The 25,579-nt window shown below is 41.4% G+C and overlaps 2 protein-coding genes across 2 annotated transcripts in view; both read left to right on the top strand. All coding sequences in view use genetic code 11, as the record gives it.

Moving 5' to 3' along the window:
• Positions 1-907, top strand: part of EGR_06024 (Rho GTPase-activating protein) — a gene marked incomplete at both ends in the record, with an annotated part of 11,800 nt that extends 10,893 nt beyond the window's left edge. The window contains 2 exons of the mRNA XM_024495273.1: positions 652-749; positions 850-907. Coding sequence (XP_024350357.1) covers positions 652-749; positions 850-907 — 156 coding nt within the window. The remainder of the gene's footprint in view (positions 1-651; positions 750-849) is intronic.
• Positions 908-8,341: 7,434 nt separating this feature from the next.
• Positions 8,342-22,472, top strand: EGR_06023 (hypothetical protein; the record flags this gene model as incomplete). Its single annotated transcript, XM_024495272.1, has 7 exons — positions 8,342-8,380; positions 8,716-9,163; positions 11,639-11,901; positions 13,757-13,987; positions 18,622-19,084; positions 19,419-19,666; positions 22,218-22,472. 7 exons carry the CDS (start codon positions 8,342-8,344, stop codon positions 22,470-22,472), a joined length of 1,947 nt encoding a protein of 648 aa, XP_024350356.1.
• Positions 22,473-25,579: the final 3,107 nt, after the last annotated feature.

The raw sequence follows: 25,579 nt of genomic DNA, 5'->3' as shown, positions 1-25,579 counted from the left end.
GCATTCACCACTAGGAATCGCCAATTGACGTTTCACTTATTCCTTCTACTTATTCGGTTGTCATAAACCTCTGCAGTAGACAAGTCATTGTAATCCACTTAATAATTTATTGGTTTGTTGGGAAATACCTTTTTTCAAATAACTTTACTGTAAAAAATGCTTTTAAAGCTTGCAGACTGAATAGACCATTTCGGACACTTGTTGATAATGGCGGTGTAGTTTAGGCATTAACACTGATTTATGAGAGTGTGGCTTCACAAAGCTATTTCTGCCACCTCGTGCTGAGTCATTTGAACCGACTGATGTCATAACAGTGACGTTGTGTTTCTCTTATGAATGATGAATTTGTTGTGAAAAACCTGGATGGATTGGGGTGTACCACTTTACTACTTTTAAAAAATCAAGTCAGAACTTGTTTGTTTTTTCTATAAACAGACCTCTGAGGTCTAATGGCATTATTACGTCCAATTTACTTTCGTCAAAAATTTGTAAACAATTCCACCTCTAGAACTAGTCTCTTGAGATAGGCAGAAGTGCTTTCGGGGATAAATAGTTATTCAAATTGACAACTTCAAAATTGAGAAGAGATTGACTATGAAACGTATCATGTCCGACTTTAAACAGGCTTTAGTCCTGTTGAAATTTCTTAAGTGTTTAATGAATTCTCATTGGCAAGAGGTCATTAATCGTATTGACTCTCGGAGGGCATCACATGTATATGATGCCCTACCGTCACAAATATGTGTCAGGTACTCTTGATCAGCAAATCAGACCATTTAAGTTCAAGTCAATAAAATAGATATGGAACTTTCTTGCATGATAATAATTAGTTTTTTCCAATTTTTTCAGCAGTGGTTTAGTTGAAAATATTGGTAGTGCAAGCACTGGTTTCATAGACGGCCAATAAAACGTGATCTCCTCCCGGAGCCTTGCAGCAAACTTGACTAGAAGTTCTCTAAGAATGTTTTTTCGTTGGTTTATAGGCTCCGAGTGCCCCTCATCTCCATACCCGAAAAGACGCCTTCCAGTCTGCTCGCCTCACTACTCTTCTTTGCTAAAAATATGTCTATCTTCAAGGCGATTATCAAAAAAGACACCTCTTCGACCACTGCCATTCCCTTTCTCCTTCCAGAGGCAAAAAGTACAGTTAGTATACCACTCCTTACCCAGATCTGCTCTTTTGATGCTGACGTACCGGCTGTTCTTGGAGATATCAGTGGGGGTGGTGGTAGTGTGAGGTTTGAACAGGTTGGGACCGAGGAGGAGGGGGAAGAGGATTCCCAAAAAATTAAAGTTTTACCACGACGCAGTGACAGCTGCGCCTCGTCAATGGTAGTGCAGACCTTCCAGACACTTCCTCGTGTTGCCATTGGTTTGGATTTCTCCAACTTCGCAATGGTACCGGGAAACCGAACCCAGTTTGTGGTGTCACCGCTGGTGGTGTTCGTCACTATTTGCCAAGTGAGTAACTCTCTTTTAATCACTTTTTACTGCTATGGTAGATAAGCAGAATAGAACTGGCACCTAGAGCTATGACAAGCAGTTCACAGTTTATTCACCTACTAGGAAGAACTGATCATAACGAACCGTGGAAGCCGTCACCAGAGAAGTGTGCGGAGTTTTTTTCGTACCTTATAAATACACTACCCACAATTAAGAGAATGAAAAGGCGAATTGACATGTAAGCAGCACCCTCTGAAATGAGGGCACTTTAAAATGACAATAAATTAAAAAAAAAAATTAAACTTACTTTAAAATTCGGAACGCTTTTGATTACATGATTCGATTGCATGTTCATTTAATCACAGCTTCCAGAAAACTAAGAGCTCGGCTTAAGGTTAGATCTTTAGCTGCAAAGTGGATGAAACTTCTGGCCAAAAATTTAGCAGAAAAAGTGTTTTTAAAATTGCTGGAATCCTGAACATGGAATTCAGCAGTTGTAACTTAAGAAAGGCATTTAATTTCACATCAGCTCATTGGTAAACATTATATCATTTTATGAAAAATTGTTTAACTTTTGTGGCTAATGCAATTTTGATTGATATATTCGTTGTGGGTGAAATAAACACAAAGGTTAACTTTTCGCCTAAAGATTTAATTTCAGACATGTATGCTAAACAATATTCATGACTAACCAGTTAAGATCTTTATGCACATTTCCGAAGTTCTGACCCCCCACCCCCCCAACCTTAATTTATTTACTTCATCTTCCTCGGGAGTGGCTGCGACCTTTTACATTTGAACCAACTTGATATATGACATAAAGCAATTGGAAATGAAATCAAAGGTAAGTATATCTAAACACTGATCAATGTCAGATTCTTACACACAAATTAATGAAAATATTTCTAAAAAGTTTTACAAGGCAGTGTGCGGGCCAAATTGTGTAAGACATGCGATTAAAAGGACTATTCGTCAATCAAGAAGTAATGCTGGCACATATGGGTAACTGAATTATTCATTGGTATAAATGTCAAAAAACTGTCACTTCTGAGCCTAGAATTTTAACTTTAGCGACAGTCAATGTATCGATTCACTGATCGGTGAGAGATGAAGGTCACAGGCGTTGGTTGATTCGGAGGACTTGGGTTACCTCTGCATTCACACACACACACACACACACACACACGAGAGCGAAGCAAACACACATCCGTGCACACGTGCAAGCGCACTTGCATGATTAATGTATCAAGCAGCGTCTTGTATACTCACTAGCCGAGGCTGAGCAACCACGCCTGTGCGTGTGTGTGTGTGCGGTCCTGGTTTCGGCCAAACAAAGGCTGCTTCCACCTCCCATACACCTCACCTCTGAACCACCCTCACTACCTCACCGTCGCCTCACACATCTCTCAAACATCACTCCAACCCGACCTGTTGACACGCGTCGCATCGCTTCGATGCGTCATAGCAACGAGCGTCACCCCGACTACATCATAGCGGCCTACTTGGGAGGGGTGTATGAGTCTTTCAGTGGCGGTGTTGATGCCTTAACCTGAGATTGACACTGCAAATAGTCCCTCTGATACGCGTAAACTTATAATTCAACTGCTCGGATATGTGGTGGTTAGGACCACTTTTTTTCGTTCCTGTACTGAAATGAGAAGAGGGAAGTCAAACTCTACTTCCAGCACTTTTTACCTTAAATATTTTTCTCACATCCCTACAAGTCGAAAATGCTATAGTTTTGGCGTGGTGAAAATACAACTTCACTCTGAGGAACAGAAAACTTTATAGTTTATAACGTGGGCTGAAAACGGTTCACTTTCAATCTCTTGTCAAATGCCTTCCCTTGGATTTTCATTTTATTTGATTGGATGCGTAGATCAAACGATTTTCGTTGATGTAGTTTTTATCACCTTCTTGGTATCTCTGATAAATAACAGTAAACTTGTCAAACTCCCAGAGATGTCTCCACAAAGGGCAGAGGGACCCTCTCTGTTTGAAATTCTCATTTCTTCAGGTTCTTCGTTAATGGTTCTTAAGTCTTAAGAATTTTCTTCGATGGGCGGATCCAAAGATTTACTAATTTTCTGCAAATTCTGCGACTAGAGTAGAGCGACACTATTGCTTTCACGCGCCACTTATCAGTCCATCTCAAGGCCACACGGATTTTGGCACACAAACACCGTGTGGCCTTGAGTATTTTATCTGCTTTCGTTCAGGCAACTAAGGTGTTACAGCATTTTCAGCAGGCTTTTTAGTGGAGCAACGTTTTCGCACTGCACTCCTCCTTCCAAAAATTTTAATTGCTGCCTTAATAGCCCCGCGGCGCACATTTTGATTTCTTTGTGAATCCCCGCCCCCGGGGCTACGCTTCCTTAAGAGTTCAAAGTAAACGGTCTCTACTTCAGTTTCTAGTAAACTGCCTTATTTGGATGCCTTTTAAGTGACTTTTGTTATTTCTGAAAATGACGCTCTGCCATAGTGCTCACGTGACTCATTGTTATGCCAAAATGATTCTAGTAATTTAACGCCTTTTTGAATTTCCCCCATTGTTGATCTAGTCACAGATTTTCCAACTCACTTTCCGGGTATGTCGCTGTGGTATCGCTTTCTTTTTATTAAAATCGTGGTGATTCTTAATTTTAAAATGTGAGCATTTCTCAGGCCTTTAAAACCGACTGTTTATTAGTGGACCCTGGATTGGTCTTTTTCTTGTAGTCAGGACAAATCATGGAGCCGTTTCATGAAAAAAACCATAGCGGAGTTTTACTTAAATGGGCCCGCAAATGCTTCATTTGGTTGGATTTCAATAGTTAGCACTCAAAACAACCATTCCGGAGAAAAACAAAAGATCTACAAGGGTCGCGAATTGCATGGTCTGGAAAGAACTAATTGCTAAGGTCTTTCCTATTGGTTAGTTCATCCACGGCAATCTCATTGGCTGGTTGAAAGTTAGTCTCACACTAACAAAGCCAAGTCAGGTGACGTCAGCTTTGATTGGCTGGAGTTGATTCATGTAGTGTAGTCGTGTAGATTTTTGCGTGCAGTACTGATTTCATGCAAAAAAACGCCTAGGATCAATGCGAACTTTCTGGAGACGTACTAGATAGTAATGTTTGAAGCGCCATTAAAGTGTTTCTCGCACAGCTAGCATTTAATGAGAACTAAAGAAGAAAGTGGCTTATTTATTTGTCAACATCATTGTCTTTTCAGGCATCAAAACAGTAGAATCTTAAATTGATTTTCACATAGTTTTATGCATGCTTGACACCTTCACTTAATTCGTCGGCATTCAATTGCGGATTTTTTGGGATTGCGTGACTGGACTCCAGAAAACTGGTTTATACAGCATTGACTCTAACAGTCAAAACTAACCGACACATTCCCCTTCACCATTTCTTTCGCTTGTCCAGTTTCCATGCTCAGTCTATGTCAATAGCTGGCTGGGATTTTGCATAGCGGTGGGGCGTTTGAGACTGGATCCGTCGGCAGGTAGTTTATGGGTGGAATTATGCATGTAATTTTATTGTAGGAATAATCATCTCTAGATAACCTATAAATTTGTTGCACATCATGATATACGGCACATCTAATCGTACTTGATCCAGCTTAATTATCACTAACTATCATGTCTGTTACGCTATCACCAAGTCATCCACTATCCCCCACATGGTGTCAAGCGGGTTATCTGAAAACGATGGTTTTATAAAGCGGGAATTTTATGTGGCTATGTGAAAGCTTTGCCTATTTACTTCTGGAGTTATCTTCTCTCTTTGCGACAGTTTAAAATCCCTTCCATCTGCTTTCATTTAAACAGTTGTTATTGCTTTTTCATCAGGGACATCACTCGTTTTCTCCTTGTCTAATGCAGATTGGATGGCTAACGGTAAGTGCCTTGAGGAAATAGGAGCTAGGACAATTGAAAGAAGCATCACTATGTTATCTACGATTTAACCTTGTGTTTTTGAAGTCCACCACTTTCCCCACTTTCGGCTAGTCCACAGTAACTAACGTTTACCCACAGCGTAAAACTTGATCTACTGCGAACAAATGATATTGCATTGTATATGCAGTAATAAATGCGATATATTACATTAAACCTGTTCGGTGTGCTAAGTACTTCGAATGAGGGCACTGGATCTCACTTGTTGACTTTGTACTGTACGCAATGTTTTCTATGAACTTTGCCCTAGATGACTCCTAGATACCAACAAAATGCTAATTTGGGAATAATTACCGCCACTTTTTGCTAAAAATCTCCATTTTTTTGGTCACCGGAGGGGAGTATTTGACTGAATCTCTTATTACTTAAGATCTTACCTGTAGTATATTCCTACAAACCAGCTGTTCGAATGAATCGCGTCGTTTTTGTGACTCAGTGCCATAGATACTGCATTTGAGGTGAAATTGATTTTGCCGCCATTTCTTAATTCCATATTAATGAAAATTGAGCCTACTTTTGATAGTAACGCTTTTTTACCTCTTCACACCCACAAAATGCCACCGATATCTTCAAATTTGTCTTGCTTCGTAATCAAACAGTGCTTGGATAAAGGTGTTCAGTAGCTATTTTAACTGGAAGGCTTTAGTCATTTACCACTTTAGTGAGGTAACATCAACTTGAGTATGTATTGAACCCGGCTTTACTACTCAGTCACCAAAATAATGCAAGCAGTTTTTAGGGTTTTGGGTTTTTACTGGTCTTGAATTATCAGCTGGAAAAACAGTGCATACCCTCGTTTCGCAGGTTAAGTAAACAGTGTGCCCTTCATGACAAATATCCAATGCTTGCTTGTTGGCTTTCCTTCTAGGGCCACTCAGGAGGGCTGCAATCAACCCGGAAAATTTAAAGTGCACTGGTTCATTTGTAAAAAACACCCGCCCGAAAAGGTGTGAGTGGCATTATCAAATATTGACACGACATCTCAACACCTAGTCAGTCAGTTTCCATCACCAGTTGCAAACAAACGCAAGTTTTATTTACAAAGGACTTTGCTCTTCGAGGAGCATACGAAAATTGGGGCGACTGAGCAAAGAACGGCAGCAATAAATTGTGCTTTGGCAACGACACTGATGCACCGATTGGGCCTTAAATATTGCGAAAATTTCTATAACCTATCACAAACACTAGGTTTCTAATGTAATTAGATTTTTAGGAATGAAGAAACTTAATCCTGCCGCTAGAACCAGATATCTGTATTTGACTTAAAGGGGTCATCTCTGAATACCTCGATCGACGTAGCGTTTTAAAAAGTATGCAGTTTTTTGATAGGACTTGATGCTTGGGTAGGTTCAACTACATATGACAGCTGTTCCATTAGTAAGAAGTCAGATTCTTGTTACCTAATTTGGCATTACTTAAGGGCAACTATTTTTATTGGGTGGCTCTATAGCCCTCCAAGTCATTCCTAAAGACGTAATGAGGCATATCAATATTGTAGGTTTACTCTTAGTGCATAGAGGAGCTGAGCAGCAGCACCTATTCACAAATTACCATGGCACAAATATGATAGAAGAACACATTAGGTATTGGTCACTCGAAAAAGTTATTTCGAAGTAGGATGAAATTATACGCTTTTAATGAGAACCCCGAGGGAAGATTAAAATTGATTCAACGCTATTGGGGAAATAAGTCTGCCAAGCCTTGCCGCTAACCTGTGCGTAGATTGAGATGTATCCTCTTTCAAAGTTATCATATTGTGCGTATCTAGGGATTGCAATGCGGCCCATTAGCCCTATCATCAGCGCTACAATTCTTATCTTCAAATATCTGGTAAAAATGTTTCCTTCATTAGGAAAAATTCAAAATAAATTAATTTTTTTTGAATTCCCCTTCGCAATTAGATCGGGGATCTTAGCATTTCCACATCCTGAAGTAGTTGGCATTGAGTGGATCACATAATGGGGCAGATGTTGTGTGGGGCTTGAAGCCTTCCCCCTACATCCGCCTCGTGAAGGTGACTGTGCATTTTCAATGAGACAATCCTGGTGCGCAGTACGGCGCGTCGCCTTCGCATTTAGACACCTCTCCCCTCTAAACCTTCGGTTCCACCGACTCCCTGCACTGAACCAATTACCATGAGTGTGTGCGTGTGGTAGAATGAGGCTTTGAAAAAAAGCAACCCTGCACACATACACGCTCGCACAATTGTTTGACGAGAACTTTGGATAAAGGGACTAACAGGTCTACTGGATACCCCACCTCTCATCCTTCAGGGGAATTGTTTCAGTTTCTCGTCGTTCTGTAGTCCTATGTTGCTTTTTCTCTAAAGGTGATGAAGAGCTGCTTTTCGCATGAACTTGAAAAGTGACCGCTTCCCTGCAAACACCTTTTCCATGTCGTAGGATGATGTTAAAAGTGTCCTCCTTTTCAGAGTTAGATAGAAATTCTCATTACTTCGCGGTTCTGGTCACTGGAGTAGATTGTGAAACTCGTCCAAACTTCTTAATTGCTAAGGTTTCCTAACTTACTGACGATTTCAGTACCATAGTTTGATTATATTAGCTAGACTGATTGATTAATAAAAAGCTGTTTATCCACAAAGTATAAGCTTGGGAGTTGATTTAAATTCGGGGACAAACCCAATCCCATCTCAGTTAGTTAAAATCCATGTTGTGTGGACATCTACAGCCAACTTAGGGCCAATCAGCAGGAAAACTATACGTAAATTGACTCCTTCAAATGATTACCCCCCCCCCCTCAAGACTGGCTTAAACATTAAACTGTCCATGGGCTGTACTTATCGATGCAATTTACGAGATTTTTTATGGAACTCATTTGCAGTTTTCTGCTATGATTACGGAGTTAGTTTTCCAATTTTTCCTGGCAGTCCCTAAAAACAATTTTAACTTTATTCTCGAGCAAAGCAAGAACGAGGAGACTAGCAGCTCACTTGGCATGGTTATAGCTCCATACAATCAGCGTGGAGGTGGAACGGTGAGGGACGGCAAAATACATCTGCTTAAAAGTGACAAATCTTAATAGAAACACATTTATTCTTTTGTTTACTCATTTATTCTGACAATCAGGAAATTTTTATAATGTTAAGGTACTTTTCCCATCTTATAGGTAGACCCAAACTTTTTGCAAGATAGCATGGGTTGATTAAATTACTGCCATGAAGATCATAAAATACGCATAGTTTAATTCCCCAGATAATCACTAGCTGACCCAAAGGAAAATCGCTCAAATAGTTTAGGTACTGAAATAAAACTTCAAGTAGTACACTTAAGGAATGTAAGTTTTAAGTGTTTCTCTGCTTTCCCCCACAGGCGCTAGAAATCTTTACACAGATACCACCCACGGTAGCCATCATTCGTTTCGCTCTGCTCCACTTCCCTACCGCACAATGGCCCAAATTCTGTGGTGAACTCACTTCCCAGCTGGAATCCCTACTGACGGTGGCCAGTGGAAGTCTCACCAACCGAGAAGGTCGCTCCACCCCCGACGACCGTCAGCTAGTTCTCATGTTGGTTGCTGTTTCGGCTGCGGATTCTACGCGCCCACGCCAACTCATCAACGGTCTGGCCGCACAGCAGACCTGTCGCATTTGGCACCCCAGGATTCCCGGTCCATGTCTTCCCCAATGTTTGCAAGAGGAGATGGGACAGGTGGAGGGGACAGAGGCGGAGGAGTCGCAGTACCTTCACAATTCTGCAAGAGTTTTGAAGCCATCGCTGGCTTTTTTGCATGTACAGTCGGAGGGTGATCGCGAATTCGGTAAAAACTTTTGGTGACCTGAAATTATGCGTTTTAAAGCCTGGCTTTGCACCGATTCGTCTTCCTGAACTTTCAGTTAAGATGGTGTTGACTAGAGGAACTCAGTCTTTTGAAGTAAAAATTCTTATGGCTTTTTTTAAAATGCCAAAGGAGGAGAGCTCAAATTGTAGCTTGTTGTGGTAAATCAGAGAATCATAGATGCATCTTCACTTGTGTCTGTGTGTGCGAAATCAAAGTTAGTTTGTTTTCATTTCCCTTTTTTCCGAAATTTGTCTTTTCAAAAAACATTCCAAACAAACATGATATCAAATAGCAAAAGAGGTTCGCGAAGTTTTCCGTATGAACTGTTGGCACATGTAGAAACTTGTCCAGTGAATGCGATTGTTCAAGTACGGACATGCGTCGGTATGTTGGTACAGTGCTCTCTATTGTTTTCTGTACCATTTCCCCCCCCCCCTGCGCTGAAGCTTCATATCACGAAATGTCTGTTTTGTCCCCAGAAGCATAAAATCGAACCACATTGATTGCACTTCCAAACTGTACATTTCGCAGTTGGTTGTCAAATGTCAAGTGGAGGTGGTAACCATTGCTTGAAGGAATATCATATGGAAAGCACAGAAGGTGAGATGGGGAATTATCTTCATCCTACATCATTTCAAAGCAGGACTCCTCCCACGAATAAGTTTTGCATTGTAAGGCACCAGGTCTTCCATTGTATTGTATTGTCTAGATGGAGTTTCTTCCCATTAACCGATTCACTAATATTTGGTACCGTAGTTGGTTTTCAAAAAAAGCTTCTCTTCCGCACGTTCGAGTTGCACCGAGTAGGTAGATCTCTGCTACAATTATGACTGAACAATACATTGGGAACAATCGTGTCTTCAGTCCACGACTACACCTACAGAAATACACAAAAAGCGGTGAAGTTTGGAGTGAGTAGTGTTTGGTGATATACTCACTCGCCTAATAAACATTACAATGCAAAATTCATTGCTTGCCACAGATACGTCAACCAGTTGGTCGGTCAGTCAGTAAACAGTACAAGCTGCACCGGACTTTTTTATAATGTACGTGAAAAGGAGGACGAACAAGGTGAGGCTTTGAAGCCCATTTTCTTCCGTCAATTCAGCAACCCAGGTAGCCCTTCATCACAATCAAGACAAGGGAGACTTCCTGATTGGGATCCATCTTGACCTGGTGATTCATTGCCGGAATCACTCAATTTCCCTAAAACATTTGGTTCTGGATGATGCGTCCTGCTACTGCATACTGCATTTTCTCCAAATACTCTGCAACAAGTGTTAGGAGGAGGAGGACGAGGAGCTAGCTTCACCTTTTGAATTGTGCTAAACAGCAGACAACTTCAACCCACAATCACAAGATCTAACCAACATTGTGTGATTCGAGGGTTCACATTTGGATGAAATTGGTAGAGAGCACACTAAAGGGTCCTGTACCGGCAGACTGACGCATATCTATGCTTTACTAATGCTTACACATGAACACCCGCATGCATTGAACGAGTCCCTACAAATTCGATCAGGTCATCATTGCAAATTATACCGAAAACTTGAAAAACTTTTTCTGCTATTTGGCGTGGTTTACGTATGCTTCAAATGTGTCAGATGTTTCAGGCCTTGAGTCTTAATGCTGCGCATTCGATAGATGAGTTTCCTCATGCATACGCCACCTTCTATTATTATCCTTACATCACCTTAATGCTCTTTTCTCTGTTATCGGGGTGTATGTGTTTAGGTTGTCTAAATGTCTGTTATAAAGCTGCTGAATCAGCCCCTTTCTTACTTTCTGTTGTAACTTAACTATGAAGACGTAGGTGCGTTCCTTCAAGCCCATCTGTGGCCTACTTTTCAAAGAGATTGCAATAAAATTCGTTGTACATTCCTTTCAAAAAAAATATAGCCAAAACAATATCCATGTCAGGCGACGTAGAATGAAGCTTTAAGTAATTACTAATTAGTTCCAAGTCTCTTAAGGGAAACGATCTTCAGTGATTTTTTTTACTTTTGAGGCAGATAGGCGAGTGGAAGTCCCAAATTGACACTAAATATTGAGTTAAACAGGTATGGGTGTAGCTGCCTCACATCGTCCGAGTTCTCCTTGAAGGCATTGTGTGAAGCACGAGGCTAGGTTCAACTCTGTCATAAATGCGGAGATGAACTGAACTAAATGCTATGATATTGAGACGGTAACTGAAATCTGTGTAGCCTGAAAGGTAGTTAAATATCACTTCTTGTGTGGCCTTCCCCTGCCTCTTAAAACGTTTTCTTCGGTGCTCCACGTTTTTCCTCTTCTGCTTGTTTGCCCCAAGCTTGTAAGATAGCTCCACTGAGCCAATATTCTCATTCCTTCCTCCGTGTCGTCTTGATCTCATTTCGACGCTGTGTACGAAATCCAATCCCATCGCCAAAAAAGACTGTCTACAATTAAAGACTTCATTCGCTTTGGTTTTTTCAGAACTCTACCGTCAGGTCCTGAACGGCGACATGAGTTCGTGGTTCCTGAGCTACTCACCCGATTACGCACAGACCACTAATAGTGTAGCCACCGTGGAAGGTCGGTGCTCACGGGGTGACGACTGCGAGATATGTCGGAGTCGTCAGCTCCACTGCCAACAGGACGCCCCTCCGCACCATCAACAGCATCACCCGACTTGTCAACATTCAGTGCTAGAGGGTCCACCGAACGATCTGCTACGTCGCTATTCACCTGTTTTGGCGGTAAGCTCCCAGATAGGCAATTCCAGTGCTTACTGCTCTTCATTTTCGCTCACGGTGTCGTGCCCCAATTGATTAATTAAGGAGTGAAAGTTTCAGTTTATTTCATTATCTTCAATACTACTGTGAATTTTGGGGAAATTTCGTTTAATTTTATTTGCTAACGTTGTCAAATGCGGAAGTGAATAGGAGTACACTTATTCTTTCAAAGATTTTGTGTGCCAAAGTGGGTTATGGATACATGGTGAATGCGGGAGAAAATCTTCACTGGACTCATTTTACTTAGACAGTAAGGAAATGTAGATGATAGAGCATTAAACGAATTGAGAGGCAGGGTGCAACTAATTTCATAGGTTTAAATTTGATACTTTACCAGGAAGTGGATTTTATGATGTATTAACTGCCACACATGAAGACTAGAATAATTTGTTTAGATTAGCCAGAATACTTTTTTGACGGAAAGTCCCTAAGCGGATTGTGTAGACACCATCTTTAAAACTAGGTAACTTTTTTGAAATTCGACGTATAAATAATGCTATGGCATTTCTAAATTGTCAAAATGCGGTTAATACAATAGCTTAAGACTCATTTTGGCAAGTAAGTTGAGGTTTTCCTACTTTCCGTTCCCCTATCTTTTATATCCCAGATTTGAAAGCCCTAGATTGTCACACTCAATATGCGTAGTCGCTAGATTCCACTTTTAAATGCGAAGGCTTGGGACGAAAGAAGAAGTAGACTTTTCCCTGTTGAATTTTATGCCACTGGCAAAGTGGTCTGTCCAGCCTCACATGTGTGATAGGCGTTCTCTATCTGATCGCGGCAAACGCTTGCACCCCAATCCCAACACAAACGAATTGATTGTGTTCGTAACAATAAAGTGGATATGGAGTGTTTCTAGTCTGAGGGAGGTCATATTCCTCTCAGTTTTGGGTCACATAAAGTTACAAGAAGAAGTGAAACATTTATGCCGTGGCGGCCGAATTCCCTCCCAGACAGGCAGCGGAAGTGTTGTTCTAGCCGAATCTCTCTTAAAATAGAGGTTCTCTCCTCTGATGCTGCTTGAAATTCGTTATTCTAGGATTGATTGTTATCACCGAAAAGGAATAAAACTTTGGAATCCCCGTTTTGAGACTGAGGTGCGTTTTTATCGGAAAATAGGACACTTCTTTTGCGTAATAATCAAAAGGTCTCCTTTTAAGCCAAACTTTGCGATTACTCGAACTCTGTTTGGCAAGGTTTACTAACATCTTATTTATAAATGCATCACCTGCTTCCTGAAATGTGATATTTTACTCAACTTCGTAAATCATGATATCACTGCTATTTTTGAGATTGAAGTCAGTATCTGAATCATCCAAGATACCTAATTGTTGTCATTTGTAATCAATTTATAACTTGGCCAGGCCACTGTATTTAGGTGACCACTTGGACTGCTGTTCTACTAAAATATGAGGAATTTATGCTCTGGTTGACGTTGCGGTGTATATTTTCAACTACATTATTTGAGTCATGCTTCGACGTTAGTAAGGTAACTATAAAACTATTCCTTTATCTCAGGTGTAAGCGCTTCATCGTACGGACATTATTACAGTGATTTTTTACCTTTTTTGGTACAAATTGCGCTTTGTTACTTCTTAACCGGAAAGCAGTTATATACAACTCGGTATTTCCCACCTGAAAGTTGGTTGGAATGAGTTTTCTGCATATACGCGAGTTAGGTTTTGAATGCAAGGTGCATGAGATCAAAATAGGTATCTATCCCTCAACTAAATTAAAACAAGGGTTGGTAAAAGCAACTTTTCTATTTGAAACACATAGCTAATTTCACCTTCCCCTATTGAATCTCCGTGATCTTAAGGTCACGCACAAACAGGAGAGCTGCTGTGCTGCGGCTTTGGCTGGGATCGGTGACGAGGACTACGTAGACGCCAGTTTCCAATTCCCCGTGGTGGAGATAGCTCCCACCACGCCCGTTCAGGTACCGTTTCTACCTGCGCCTCAACCACCGCTTCTTGGGAGTTCTGCAGAGAATGAAAAACTTTCAGAGCACTACGCCGAGTTCAATGATCTCTTTAACGAAGCCGCCAATGTAAGTTTCATTGGCTCCACTAAAATAATCCCACTTTCAATGATTTTAAGGCTTCCTCAGCTATGACGCGTAGTAAATCGTATCAACTTGATTCATTTCTCTGAAGGTGCGAACTTGGCATATTTTGATGTCAACGAAGTATACCCCGCTCCGATGAATCACATTCTTTAACCGATTCCGAAATACTAAACCACTTTTAAATGTGGCTATTCGTATTCCTTCCAAAAAATTGGTTTTCAGTGCCTTTTTCCTTCTATTTCTACTTAATTCTGAGCAATTCTTTACCGATCCTGTTAATTACGAAATGTAACTACTCTCAACAGTAGACTTATCAAAAAGCGATTTAGTAATATTTTCAATGTATCAGCGTCGTCTTCGGCAGTGCCTTTGATGTGGGATCCATTGTCTTTGACAACCCGTCGACCTCATCAATTCACTTAAATACTGGCTTGCACAATTTAACCGGGAGATTTACATCCTTCAGCCCTCACACGGGTTCCCTCACTGAGAACATATTTCATGTGCTCTTTCCTGGATTCTGAAATACAGAAAGTGTTGCTAACCAGTTCAATTTCTCCAAATGCAAATTCACACTTTTTCAGTGCGCTGTTGTGGAAAGACTCTTGCGTTAAAAGAAAAAATTTCTCACACGTGTTTTCAGATTCCTAAATTGAATAAATTTGACCTTTTTCCAAAGCGAGAAAAAAATTAAACCAAGGCGGTACATTGAATTTAGCAGTAGAATTTACCATTCTTGAAGGTGCTTCTCGAGCCTTGTTTCCTGTGATAAAAAGGGCGACATTATTACCATCACTTCCCAGGTATGAATGTGCTTTTCACCTGGCACACATGTCCACAGTGAGCTGGTGATTTGAGAGACCTGCTTTAGTTCGCAATTGTCTCCCTACGAGATATGGGTATACTTATTGCACTTTTCTATGAAAGTACACAAGGCATTGGAAAATTTGTTCCAAAAAGTTTCGTAAATTGTTTCCTATTAGGTCGTGATATCGATGCGAAAATCCAAATCTTTTTCAGATCCTAGGTGAAACGATTCTGATTCCAAATGTTCACATTCCTAAATCAAGCTTATGTGTTACCGTTAAGCACTAGACAACTGGTTGGTGACACGAAAGCAGAGTTCCCGCTGACATTGCGTGATAATCTTAGACCGATAGCCCTTGAAGCACCAAAATTTGGACTACTATTCTTTCCTTAACTATGCAGCTTCCAGAGTCTTCCCTAAAGTCATAATAAACCAAAGTAGGATGGAAGAACCTGATGGGAGGCTACTACCAAGGCCCCAGGGCCTTGCCGCGGAGCAGAAGCGCGACCTGCGGCGAATGAAGTACACACAGCATTAGGCACACAGTTAAGCAAAATAACAATTTGCTACCGATGCTGCCGTGAAATGAAAGTGCTATTTATAATTTTCTCACCACGAGTAAGCTGTTTAGAGCTAGAGATATCTCTGGAACTTTTCATTATCAATATTTTTTCCCATGAAAGATTTCTTGGAACTCGAAAGTAATTGTCATACAGCTTCAGAATTTTTACAACAAAAATACCCGGTTTATGATTTAGTTGTTCTACAGATATTTCTCTTTAAATGCAGTTAATCATCTGTAAAAATCTTTTCCCGCATAGATTCATCTAAAAATTTTCTGTTTATTTGGTGTAATAGTTGCATTTTAGATATTAGGTGAACACATGTTTACGAAACTACCATAATTTCACTTTTGATTAAGTAATTTGTCCACTGTCTGGATCAAAGAAATTAGCATATTTATTTAGGAAGACATTTAATCACAAAATGTCTTCTAGATAGCTAGTAGCGTGTTCCAAATGTCACGTAATGGGCTCGAAGTTTATTTCATTTATTTTATCCTCCACTCCCATGGAAAGAGTGGACTGCTTATCAGCAATATTATTAATGGGCTACGGTGATCAAGATTATGGTCGTTCAAAGTGGCCGTCTTAATCGGGGACAGATGACGCCCACTGTCACGAAATTTGAGTTCACTGACCGCCTCGCACCCAAAGGGTGTATTCAAACACATGCATTACATAGCCTCTCGTCTTTTTGAGCACCATCTTTGGTGCCGCATTTATGGATGGTGTCTGTATTATATGCCACTTTCGATGGTCTTCTTTCGTTTGTTAGTATGTAAACTTCATCGGATTCGATAGGTAGTGTACCTTTATACGAGCGCTTTTTGCTGTGATGAACGGTGATTTGTTTAGTACGGATTTGTGTATTACAGGCGAGGTTGTTTACTGACAAGATGGCTTTCATCATTTGCAATGTATCTTTGCATACGGATGATGAACCTTGCGGTGTGCCCTAGAGGGGGGGATCGGCCTGTATGGCTGCATTAGGTACCCTTCCCAGTAGGCGTTAATCGGACTGAGTTTACCGTAATATTTCTTCTGCTTGATGCGACAGTTGTAAATGTTTCTGTGCGATGTTGAAAGTTTGTCTTATCCCTTCATTTTATCGCAGTACGCACTTTGAAACATTGTGGGTTGCTACTTTCGTGTTTGGTAAGTAAATACCGATCGGTACTCTCATTTCACGATATGTGAGTAAAATGTCGGTTTATGTATGGTCCGTAGACCTATGTACAGGGAGGGATTAGCCAAAGTTTAAATCCCAGTCTTCTGGTTGTGGGTCCCTAGTGAAAGTATTCAGTGTGTGATACGCTCCTTCCACCTGTCCACCACTTTACGGATGTTAAGGTGTCGTGCATGTCTTGGATATTTTGAAGGTCTTGCGTAGTTCAGTAAGAAGTCAGCTTTCGAAATTAGCACCTCGATCGCTATGAACTGTTTTAGGTACTTCTTGTTGACAAATGCAGCGATTGAAGAAAATCGGAGTGCCCGTTTCACTGTCTTTTGTCTTCATGGGTTCTGACTCGGCTAATTTTGTAAAGTAGTCTGCCATAATTAGAATATATCGGTTTTCTCTCTTGGTGGGTGGAAGACAACCCATGATGTCAATAACTTCTCGTTCCCCTAGGAACTGTGTAGGGAAATATTGCAGGGAGTGGTGCGATTGCTGTGAGGTGAACCACTTTGCATCTGCAGCAATTATTGCAGGCTTGGTAGAAATCAAATTCTTCCGGCGTGGAAGTAGGCCAACAGTACCCTTTATTTGAGGCGCCTTGCATTATCTTTTCACCCACATGGCGCATTTGCTTATATAACTCTTGGAGAACTGTTTGCACTAATGAGCCTGAGACCATTAAGCGCTTAGGAGTCCTAAAACCTTAGTGCAATAAAATCTCATCCTCTAGAGAGAACTTTGACCGTCTCTGCCATATCTGCCTGGCCTCACCAGCGTTCAAGAGGAAAATGCATAAACATCCTTCCAATTTGCCTTGGGCTTGTAAGATTGACTGGGAGCCGTTTGGGTGCAAGCGCAATGGGGGAAAGAAAGGCTCACCTAATTTTAGAGCATAACACGGAGGGCCGTGATATGAGGGTTTTGGGTCTGGTCGCCTATTGCAGTTGTTGTAGTGCAGTACCGTAAGCAACTCCTGACACTTATTCGCTGAGACAGCATCCGTACCGTGAGGCTTCTCAACCATAACGGGCGGCCAAACTCCATGTCTGAACGGGGCGGTTATCCATCCAACGATCCTGGGTGGAGGTGAGCTGCGGGATTCTTATCTCGCTAAAAGTTGGAGGTTCTTTGCGTACTCCTCATCGTCTCCGTTCACCTTTAGGAAGCAATGGAATAATTCTCTGTTGTGTCTGTTCTTCCTAAGGTAGCACAGCATTCTTCCAACTCGGTGTCCGGCGTTTATCTCGGTCCCTACGGCGGCCAAGAATAGGTTTTGAGGATAGACGCGTAGAATCAAAGTGTGCATTGACATTGAAGATAGAACCAGAGATTAAATTTTGCGGTTTTAAGACACCTTTTGTAAAACATATTGTTCTTGAAAGTGAGAGGTCCATGAACGCTCTCTCCAGTGGAATGGGTTTGACATTTATCCCTTCCACCTCGGCCTTCATTCCCTTGGAATGAGTGGACTGACTGAGTAGAAGCATTCTTTGTTGGTAATAATGTGTATGAGGTGCAGCGATCAAGGTTTTGTTTATTCAGAGTACCCTTCTTCCTCGTTTGTTCGTTCCGTCACTAGGTTCGTGTCCATTGACCACCTCTCGCCCAAATAGTGTATTCAAGCAAACGTGTATTACAGTCAAGTAATAAGAGTATTTGCTGCTCCGAGATTCTTTTGAGCTTAACACTATGCTATAGGCTCAATGGTTATCAAGGAATGTATTTATTTTATCAAAAACTGACAAGAAATCCAAACGGTCACCTCGAACCAGCACCTAGCTAGAGGTTGTACTCAAATGTAGTTTGGGTGCAACTCTGTAAGTGGTGGTCCACGTCTTAAGTAACTACAAAAATGCAGTTGATTGAATATTAAAGGTAAAATAAAGTTCTCTAGCATTACTCACTTTTGCTTTGAAACTGTTAATCGGCTTTTATGTGAATCATTTGTTTCATAATGAAGCGCTGCTCGAATATATCAGAAATGGGTACTAATAAGTTGCTTCCACCTTAGTTCTTGTAAATCTTACCTCTAAGTGGTTTTTATAAGATGAACTCTATCTCGATCCAGCATCAGCCAATCGATTCAGTCGTCCGCCTCAAACGACCCCACCGACCGCAAGCACCGACTCTGACCTTCTCCAACTCACCCCCCACCACTCTTCCACCCTCACCTCCCATTACACCTGCCTCATCTCCCTCTGCCGCCTCGCCCTCTGCCTTCGCTTCCTCCTCCGGATCGATTGCCAGTCTCACACTCTCTTCCCTCATCACCTCCTACACCTCCTCCTCGCCTGACCGTGGCGTCATCGATTTCCGGCCACAGCGCGGCCTTTTCCGTTCCTGCTCAGACACTCCCCCCACCTGGCCCGGGAAGATTATCGAATCTGTTTCCACCTTTACTCCCATCCCGGTAACTTTGGCTGGCGGAAGTTTAAGAGGGGCAATACCACCGGAGAATGCCTATGAACCGGTGTATGAGGAACCTATTCAATTGGAGTGCCAACCTTGCAAGTGTCCAACGCCAGCTCTCGGTATGATTCTCTGGGGAACTGAATTTGCTCTATTAGCTAGCTTTGAGTAATGAGTGTAAGCTATCGACATTTTAAACATACTTTCATTCCGAGACTCTTTATATCCCTTCTATTGTAGGAAAACCGCTGGTTCTAACGTGTTATAGTAGCTGTGTTACATTTGGAGATAATACAAAGAAGCATACGAGTCAGGAAATAGTTCGACCATAAGCATGTGGTAGAACTGAAAGATCTTTCCTTCCCCGAAATTTATCATTGACGCCTTCTTTTCCAGCCTACTAATATTTAAACTAGTAGAACCAATAAAACTATCCATCCTATCCACACTCTTTAGGAGTGCCTGGTTTGCAGATGACGTCGACAGTTCGAACTGACTCCTCCTCCCCTCACACTCCACCATTTTACCGTTCAGGTAGAACTTGGTTGCCCTCAGGGGGTTGTTTCTTTCCACCGCCTCACACGGCTTCCGCGTCGAAGTCGGAGGTCGTGGAGCTAATGGACACGTTCATGGCCTCCACCACATGTGTTTCGCCTTCATTACATCTGTACGAGGGTGAGAACACCATTCGATCGAAATATGGGGTAAGAAATCGCATAGCCGAAATCTTGTTCTGGAACGCTATTGATACCTGCTGTGTCTTCGTGAAATGACCAACATCTCTTGCATTTAAAGGGATTTCTAGACAAATCGGAATATATATAAAATTGTTTGTTTCTCGGATTATTTCACATCTTTGAATTAATTGGATAAATTGTCTTTGTAGAACCTTATGCCACTAAGATGTAGTCTTGGTAATGAGTAGACAAGTTTGGGAAGAATTTCAGAAATCGCTAAAATTGAAACTAGAAGTTTGAAAATTGGCCACTAAAATTGCATGAAAGCGTTATTCCGAGTTTGGAATATGATTTAAAAACCACAATTCATAACTAAGCTGGGCTGAACCTCTAAAATGCCACTTTCCGGCAACTCATTCCAGAGGAGGTTTGGTGAAATATTTTTGAAAATCGAAATCATAAACAATGGCATGATACGTGAGCCTTGACAATTTTTTTTGTTAGTGAGAGTCGTTAGTTTTGTCATCCAATTGGTATTCTGCGCCTAATCATGAAGAGAAGTTTCAAGTAGAAAATTTTACACTATTATTTTAAATTAACCTTTTTTACAAAGTGCTTTGTGTTACAAACTGAGTCCCCACTTTTATGGACTTGGGTTTCCATGTTCTCGTGGCCTGGGTCCTATCGAGCTTCCAGCCGTATGATAAATGGACAAAGACTTCAGAACAGACGCCTTTGTTGACCACCGTATATGAGTAACCGCTGAGGTACATTGTGGGTGTAAGAGCCCGTCTACTGGGTATTGGGGACTGCCTGCGGGAGTCTTTACGTATTTGGTCCCACTTAAGAGTACTTGTGGTAAGTGACTGACCTTGGTCTATTAGGTTATGATCATTATACTTAAGGTACGCCTCTGCTTGACATGAGCTGATTGCGAGGGAATGAGAGAGAGCATGCATTACTGGAGGATTTGGGGAGTCGCCATTAATTTGAGAGTTTTGGAATAGATTAAAATAAAGCTGGAAAATTTTTTTGCACTTCGGAAACTACACGGGAGATTAGGCTGCGGTTCAAAAAGCCTGTATTCTCGTTTTCATAAGGTGGGAAGCCATGGCATAATGTAACGAGTCTCGGTAACGTGTCTACTCTTGTTGTTCCCTTGATCCGTTTTTTAAATGAAAAGCAATATTTGCTGCGTTGTGAAGTGGTTATTCAAATTCACTAAATTAAAAATAAAATAAGTGACATAGCCCCCTATCTTCCAAATTATGATCTAGCAAGCTTCATAATTCCCTGAGGAGTTCACAATCAATCAACATCATTTCAGGTTCCTTCTGTTGCCAAAATCCTATTCTTTTGAGCTGATAAAATGAAAATAGTTGGTTGGATAATGTCTTAGTGTTTTCGGAAAATAGACTAGAGCATGAGCCATTCTTAAAAACGAAAGAAGTCATAATGCTGAGGCAGAATATGTATTGTCGACGTACAGAAGGGCCAGAGGGTTACTAGTGCCGTCAGAAGGTCATGTCGCCCAGCAGAAGTACAATTGCGGATCCTTAAGAGCCGTGTTATAAAAACCGAGAGTTAAATAAACGATCAAGGTATTACATAGCCCCCTCTCATTTGGGCGTCGTCCCTGGCCCTCCTTTTGGTCAACCTCCCACTTCGTAGTTAGTGCTCTAGGAAAAACACCTGCAAACCAACCACACCAGCCGTTGAAATGGCATACAATTGAGGAACTATTTGGCTGTTATATCATTTATCCCTCTTGGCAACACTGACGCATCTGCGTTTCGTCCTATTTGAAAACTGTATTAGGGAAAGGAGAATTCACAGGCCTCCACGCATGCCTATCGCTAGTCGTAAGAACAAAAGACCAAAAGCTTAAAGTAGATTTATAGGGATAAGGCATCACGTCCATTTCTCCCTGCCACTTTGTTCTCACTTCTATGCTGACCAGCCATCCTTCTCCAGGTTCTGTTCGGTTAGTAGAGGTGGAGGAGGTATTGAGTGTTCAATTAATTAACTTCTTCATACAGGTAGCGTGGATAGTTCCGTAACGAACTTCTTCGGATGCTTCACAGTCATTGCTAGTGTTACTTTATTTGTTAATAGCATTCCGGCGGAACACGGGACTGGAGTGGTTGTCGAAGGTAGACGTCATTTTAAGCTCTTCTCTTAGGGGTAGTCACAGATTCTTCCATTCGCCGCATGTGCTCTTCTTCTAGTGCGTCAATGGTTAGCATTTGGTGGTGGAAATGGGGGTGCTTGGCCTTCGAGATCGGGTTTTCTTCTGGCTGCTGCTAATATAGCGCCCCTAGACTTCCTGAAATACACTAGAAGGCATAACTCTAGCGCGGAATGAGTGATATCGACGTATAGAAAGGTTATGGGACTGCTGGCACGGCCAGGTGTCCATGCCGCCCAACGGAGGAGTTAAAAGATTAATTAAGGTATTGCGAATTGGTAATTCGCTTTTAATTTCAGTCTTGATCAGCAGAATGTCATTCACTTCATCAACCGGGTGGACGGCTTTCCATTTACCCACATGATCCATTTTGGTTTATTTTCCCAACAGGTTAAGAAATCCATTCCAACGTTGATTGATTCGCGTCGAAAGAACGCCACCACCAGTCAAATCTACTCACCCTACTCGACTCAGTGTGTTTCATCGCTCTCAGCAACACCGGTACATCCGACGATGGTGGAGGAGGTGGCGGGGGAGGCTGGAACAAAGAGTTCGAATAAGATTTTTGGTGGTTTGAAATCAGCCTTCAGACGCCATGGCTCCCTCTTTCGCTCTCACAATCGAAAGAACAATACCAAACATTGATTCATTTTAATTCTCCCTCTTCTTTCTTTGCCTTGTCATCTGTGATACTAATGGGTATTTTATGGATTTCCACTGACGTACGTGCGCCTATTTTCTCATATGCAATAAATGTTTTGGACAGCGATGAAACAACGTATTTTGCTCACCTTTTAGTGCTGGTTTGAAGTTAGCACACTACCAATTGTTGTATAGTTTCTTTTGAAAAAAGACAAATGTCATCTTGTGCTGACAGGAGAGTACATTTGGTGGATGATCCATCACTCTAAAGTACCAACTCATAAGTTCAACTAGATCTCCAAATACATTTAAGGTGAAATGCTTAAACAGACCTGTCTTATGATGGACGTTTAAGTCAGGTCGGGACTTTTATTCTAAGTTGAAAAGGCGTTCCATTGTGGCGGTACTACATCCAGTGGTCTGTTGGAATTTTGTTCCATTCCACCAGTACTTTGTGCGCCTTTCTAGAATTAGTCCAATCTGGGCGCCATTGTTCAAGACGACCGACAAAGGTGGTAGTGAACAACGCGTGATAAGCGACGAAGTTTCGTGTAAATGAAGCCGTAAAACCCATAGATACCTACTTCTACTGCCATTTTCAAGCATAGCATGGTGATTGAACGTCTAACTGTAGCGTATTTGACTTGTTCAAGTGTTTCGGGGACGGTTGTGTGCTTGTTTCTTCATGCTGTTTCGTGAGATCGCATTGCCCATCGCGCAGCATACACAGTGCAGAGAATCGTTTGGGGAACATTGCCACTTCCTCCTTACAGTTTAGGCACTTTTCACCTGCTTGAAGCCCTAAAAAGCCTCTGAGATGGTTTTCCTACACCAAAGATCGGTGCAAGGCATCACCACATAGTCTACTATCAAGCAACAGTAAATGGTACTAAACAAAACCTACTTTCTCGCAAAAAGGCTTCTGGGTTTTCTAATGCTTTATTCAAATATAGGCTAAGTGGAAAATTCTTAAATGCTTGCTTATTCTAAGTCTATGGGTTTTTTACTGTCAACACTCTTAAGTTCCGCATGTAGCACATTTGCCTCCCTTCCAGCGACCTATACACAGTTTGTGCATGGATCTTAGTGGATCTAGTTACCTATGAAGTTTTCACAAGGTCTGCTCATCCTCAAGTTACTGTGGTGCAAGGATTCTGAAGTCCTGGAATGAATAGATCACCATGTCACAAGTTTGGAGTCCGAATCATAAAGGATTCCTCAACTCCTCAATTAAGGCCCTTCCTAATTAATACACTCATTACATTATCATATTTCAGGCCTTCCAAATGTTCCGTGCAAATAGTAAAGTAGACTGTAGGTATAGTAAAGACTGTAGGGGTAATTCACGTGTTTCAAATCCATTTCCCATTTCCAGTGCTTGGTGGGACTAAATTCTATAATGGCATTCGCATCTTTTTACCAAATGTTATTTGCTACCCTGCATGTTCAATTGCACTGGCTTTCTGTTTCGGTCACGTGGTACTCCATTCAGGGCGGTACCGCTGACATTCGGCCAAAGCGGCTGTGCTTTTTTACCAAAGGTCGATCAAAATTTATACAACCTATAGCTTTTTAAGGGAGAAAATCAGGCGCTAAAACAAAGCTACCTCTGGAGTTATGGGTTTTATGGCATTTTTTAGGGAGGTTCTGGCATAAAACATTGGTTTTTTTTTAATTTCTTCTTGGAAAATTCGTAAAACTAGATGATACAATGTGACTCAACACAACTCGCATGGTGGATATTTCAATAGAGACTTATATATTCAGAGCCATTATGCAAAATTATTACAGCCATCATCACGCCAAATGTTCTTTTATTGGGTGGTAGTGCTGACCCGCCTCGTATTGGTACTTCTACATTAGATAAGAACGAACATGAAAATGTGTACTGAAGATGTGATGAGATGTACCTAAGGCGAAGGCTTCGACACAAAGTGTTTGAGCGATTTCACGACAGGTACAAGAACCGCTGACAGTCAAGTCTAAATGCTGCTTACCCAGTCTGAACTTGTCGTAACAGGAGACTAAATAGTTCGTGTGGTCGTTAAAAAACCCCCCTTCAATGGCTTTGGCTGCTTTACAAAACGGGTTTAACCCGGTTCCAATGCTGCATCAGCCGCCTTCTCTAAATATATATGTTTTGGAGCATTTGGTGAATGTAAAGTATGCGGTAGCTAAGCGTGTGGTCCAGAACCAAAGGCTTTAGGCAACCCGAGTGATTCTGCTGATCAACCGCCAGATGTTGATTCGCTGTATTTGGGAATCTTTCAATTTTAGATAGTAACAAAGAATTTCGCGTCGATTGTGAAACCTTAAAACCGTATTACTATGTCGTGAGTGGCCTCCTGTAATGTTTAGCATTTGGCTTACACACATCAACAGCGAAGGAAAGGTGGAGGGAATTAAAATACTAAGTGAATGGGCTCTATATACTGCGCATTAACGACAGATAAGAATAGAAAGTCTGTCAATTTTTGCATTCTGGAATAGAATTTTCCACATGAATTCCTTATTATTATCCACAGTAGAAAGACACCCTGAATGTAATGCACCAAAATCTGGCAATTCATCGGCATAATTTCTCAAATTGCCTAAATTACTCAGATCCGGACGACACGTTCCGGTATCACACGTCTAACATTCTCCACATGTTCGACAAAAAGTAGTTTGGAGAATATAGCTGGTGCAGCTGTGGAATCAAGATTAAACTATTTTGTAAAGCAGGCAAGCCTAAAATCACATCTATCTGGTATTTGGATGCATAATAGGAGAAAAATGATGAAGAGGACAACAAAGAGTGATGCATCAGTTGAACGATGCACAACTGCACCTTATTTTGTATGCATATAAGCCAAAGCATTTTGCGAGTTCTTGCACGCTACAACGGGTACTTGAAGGGGGCTGTTTTGGAAATCACGCAAAATTCCCAGCCTCCTATGACAATAAGTTCAGGTTGTTTAGATTGCTCTTAAATATGACTACCCCCCCCCCCCCCCGGGAAATTGCTTACAAGTAAAACAGTTGACTTTTCCTAACGTAGAATTTTGAAATACTGCACTATACCGTAGAACAGGAAAGGAGCTTCTCCATAGTGCGCATTGAGTTTGTGA

The sequence above is a fragment of the Echinococcus granulosus genome (genome assembly GCF_000524195.1).
Source record: "Echinococcus granulosus chromosome Unknown EG_S00049, whole genome shotgun sequence".
Classification (NCBI taxonomy): Eukaryota; Metazoa; Platyhelminthes; class Cestoda; order Cyclophyllidea; family Taeniidae; genus Echinococcus; species Echinococcus granulosus.
This window is presented reverse-complemented; position numbering and strand designations above follow the sequence as displayed.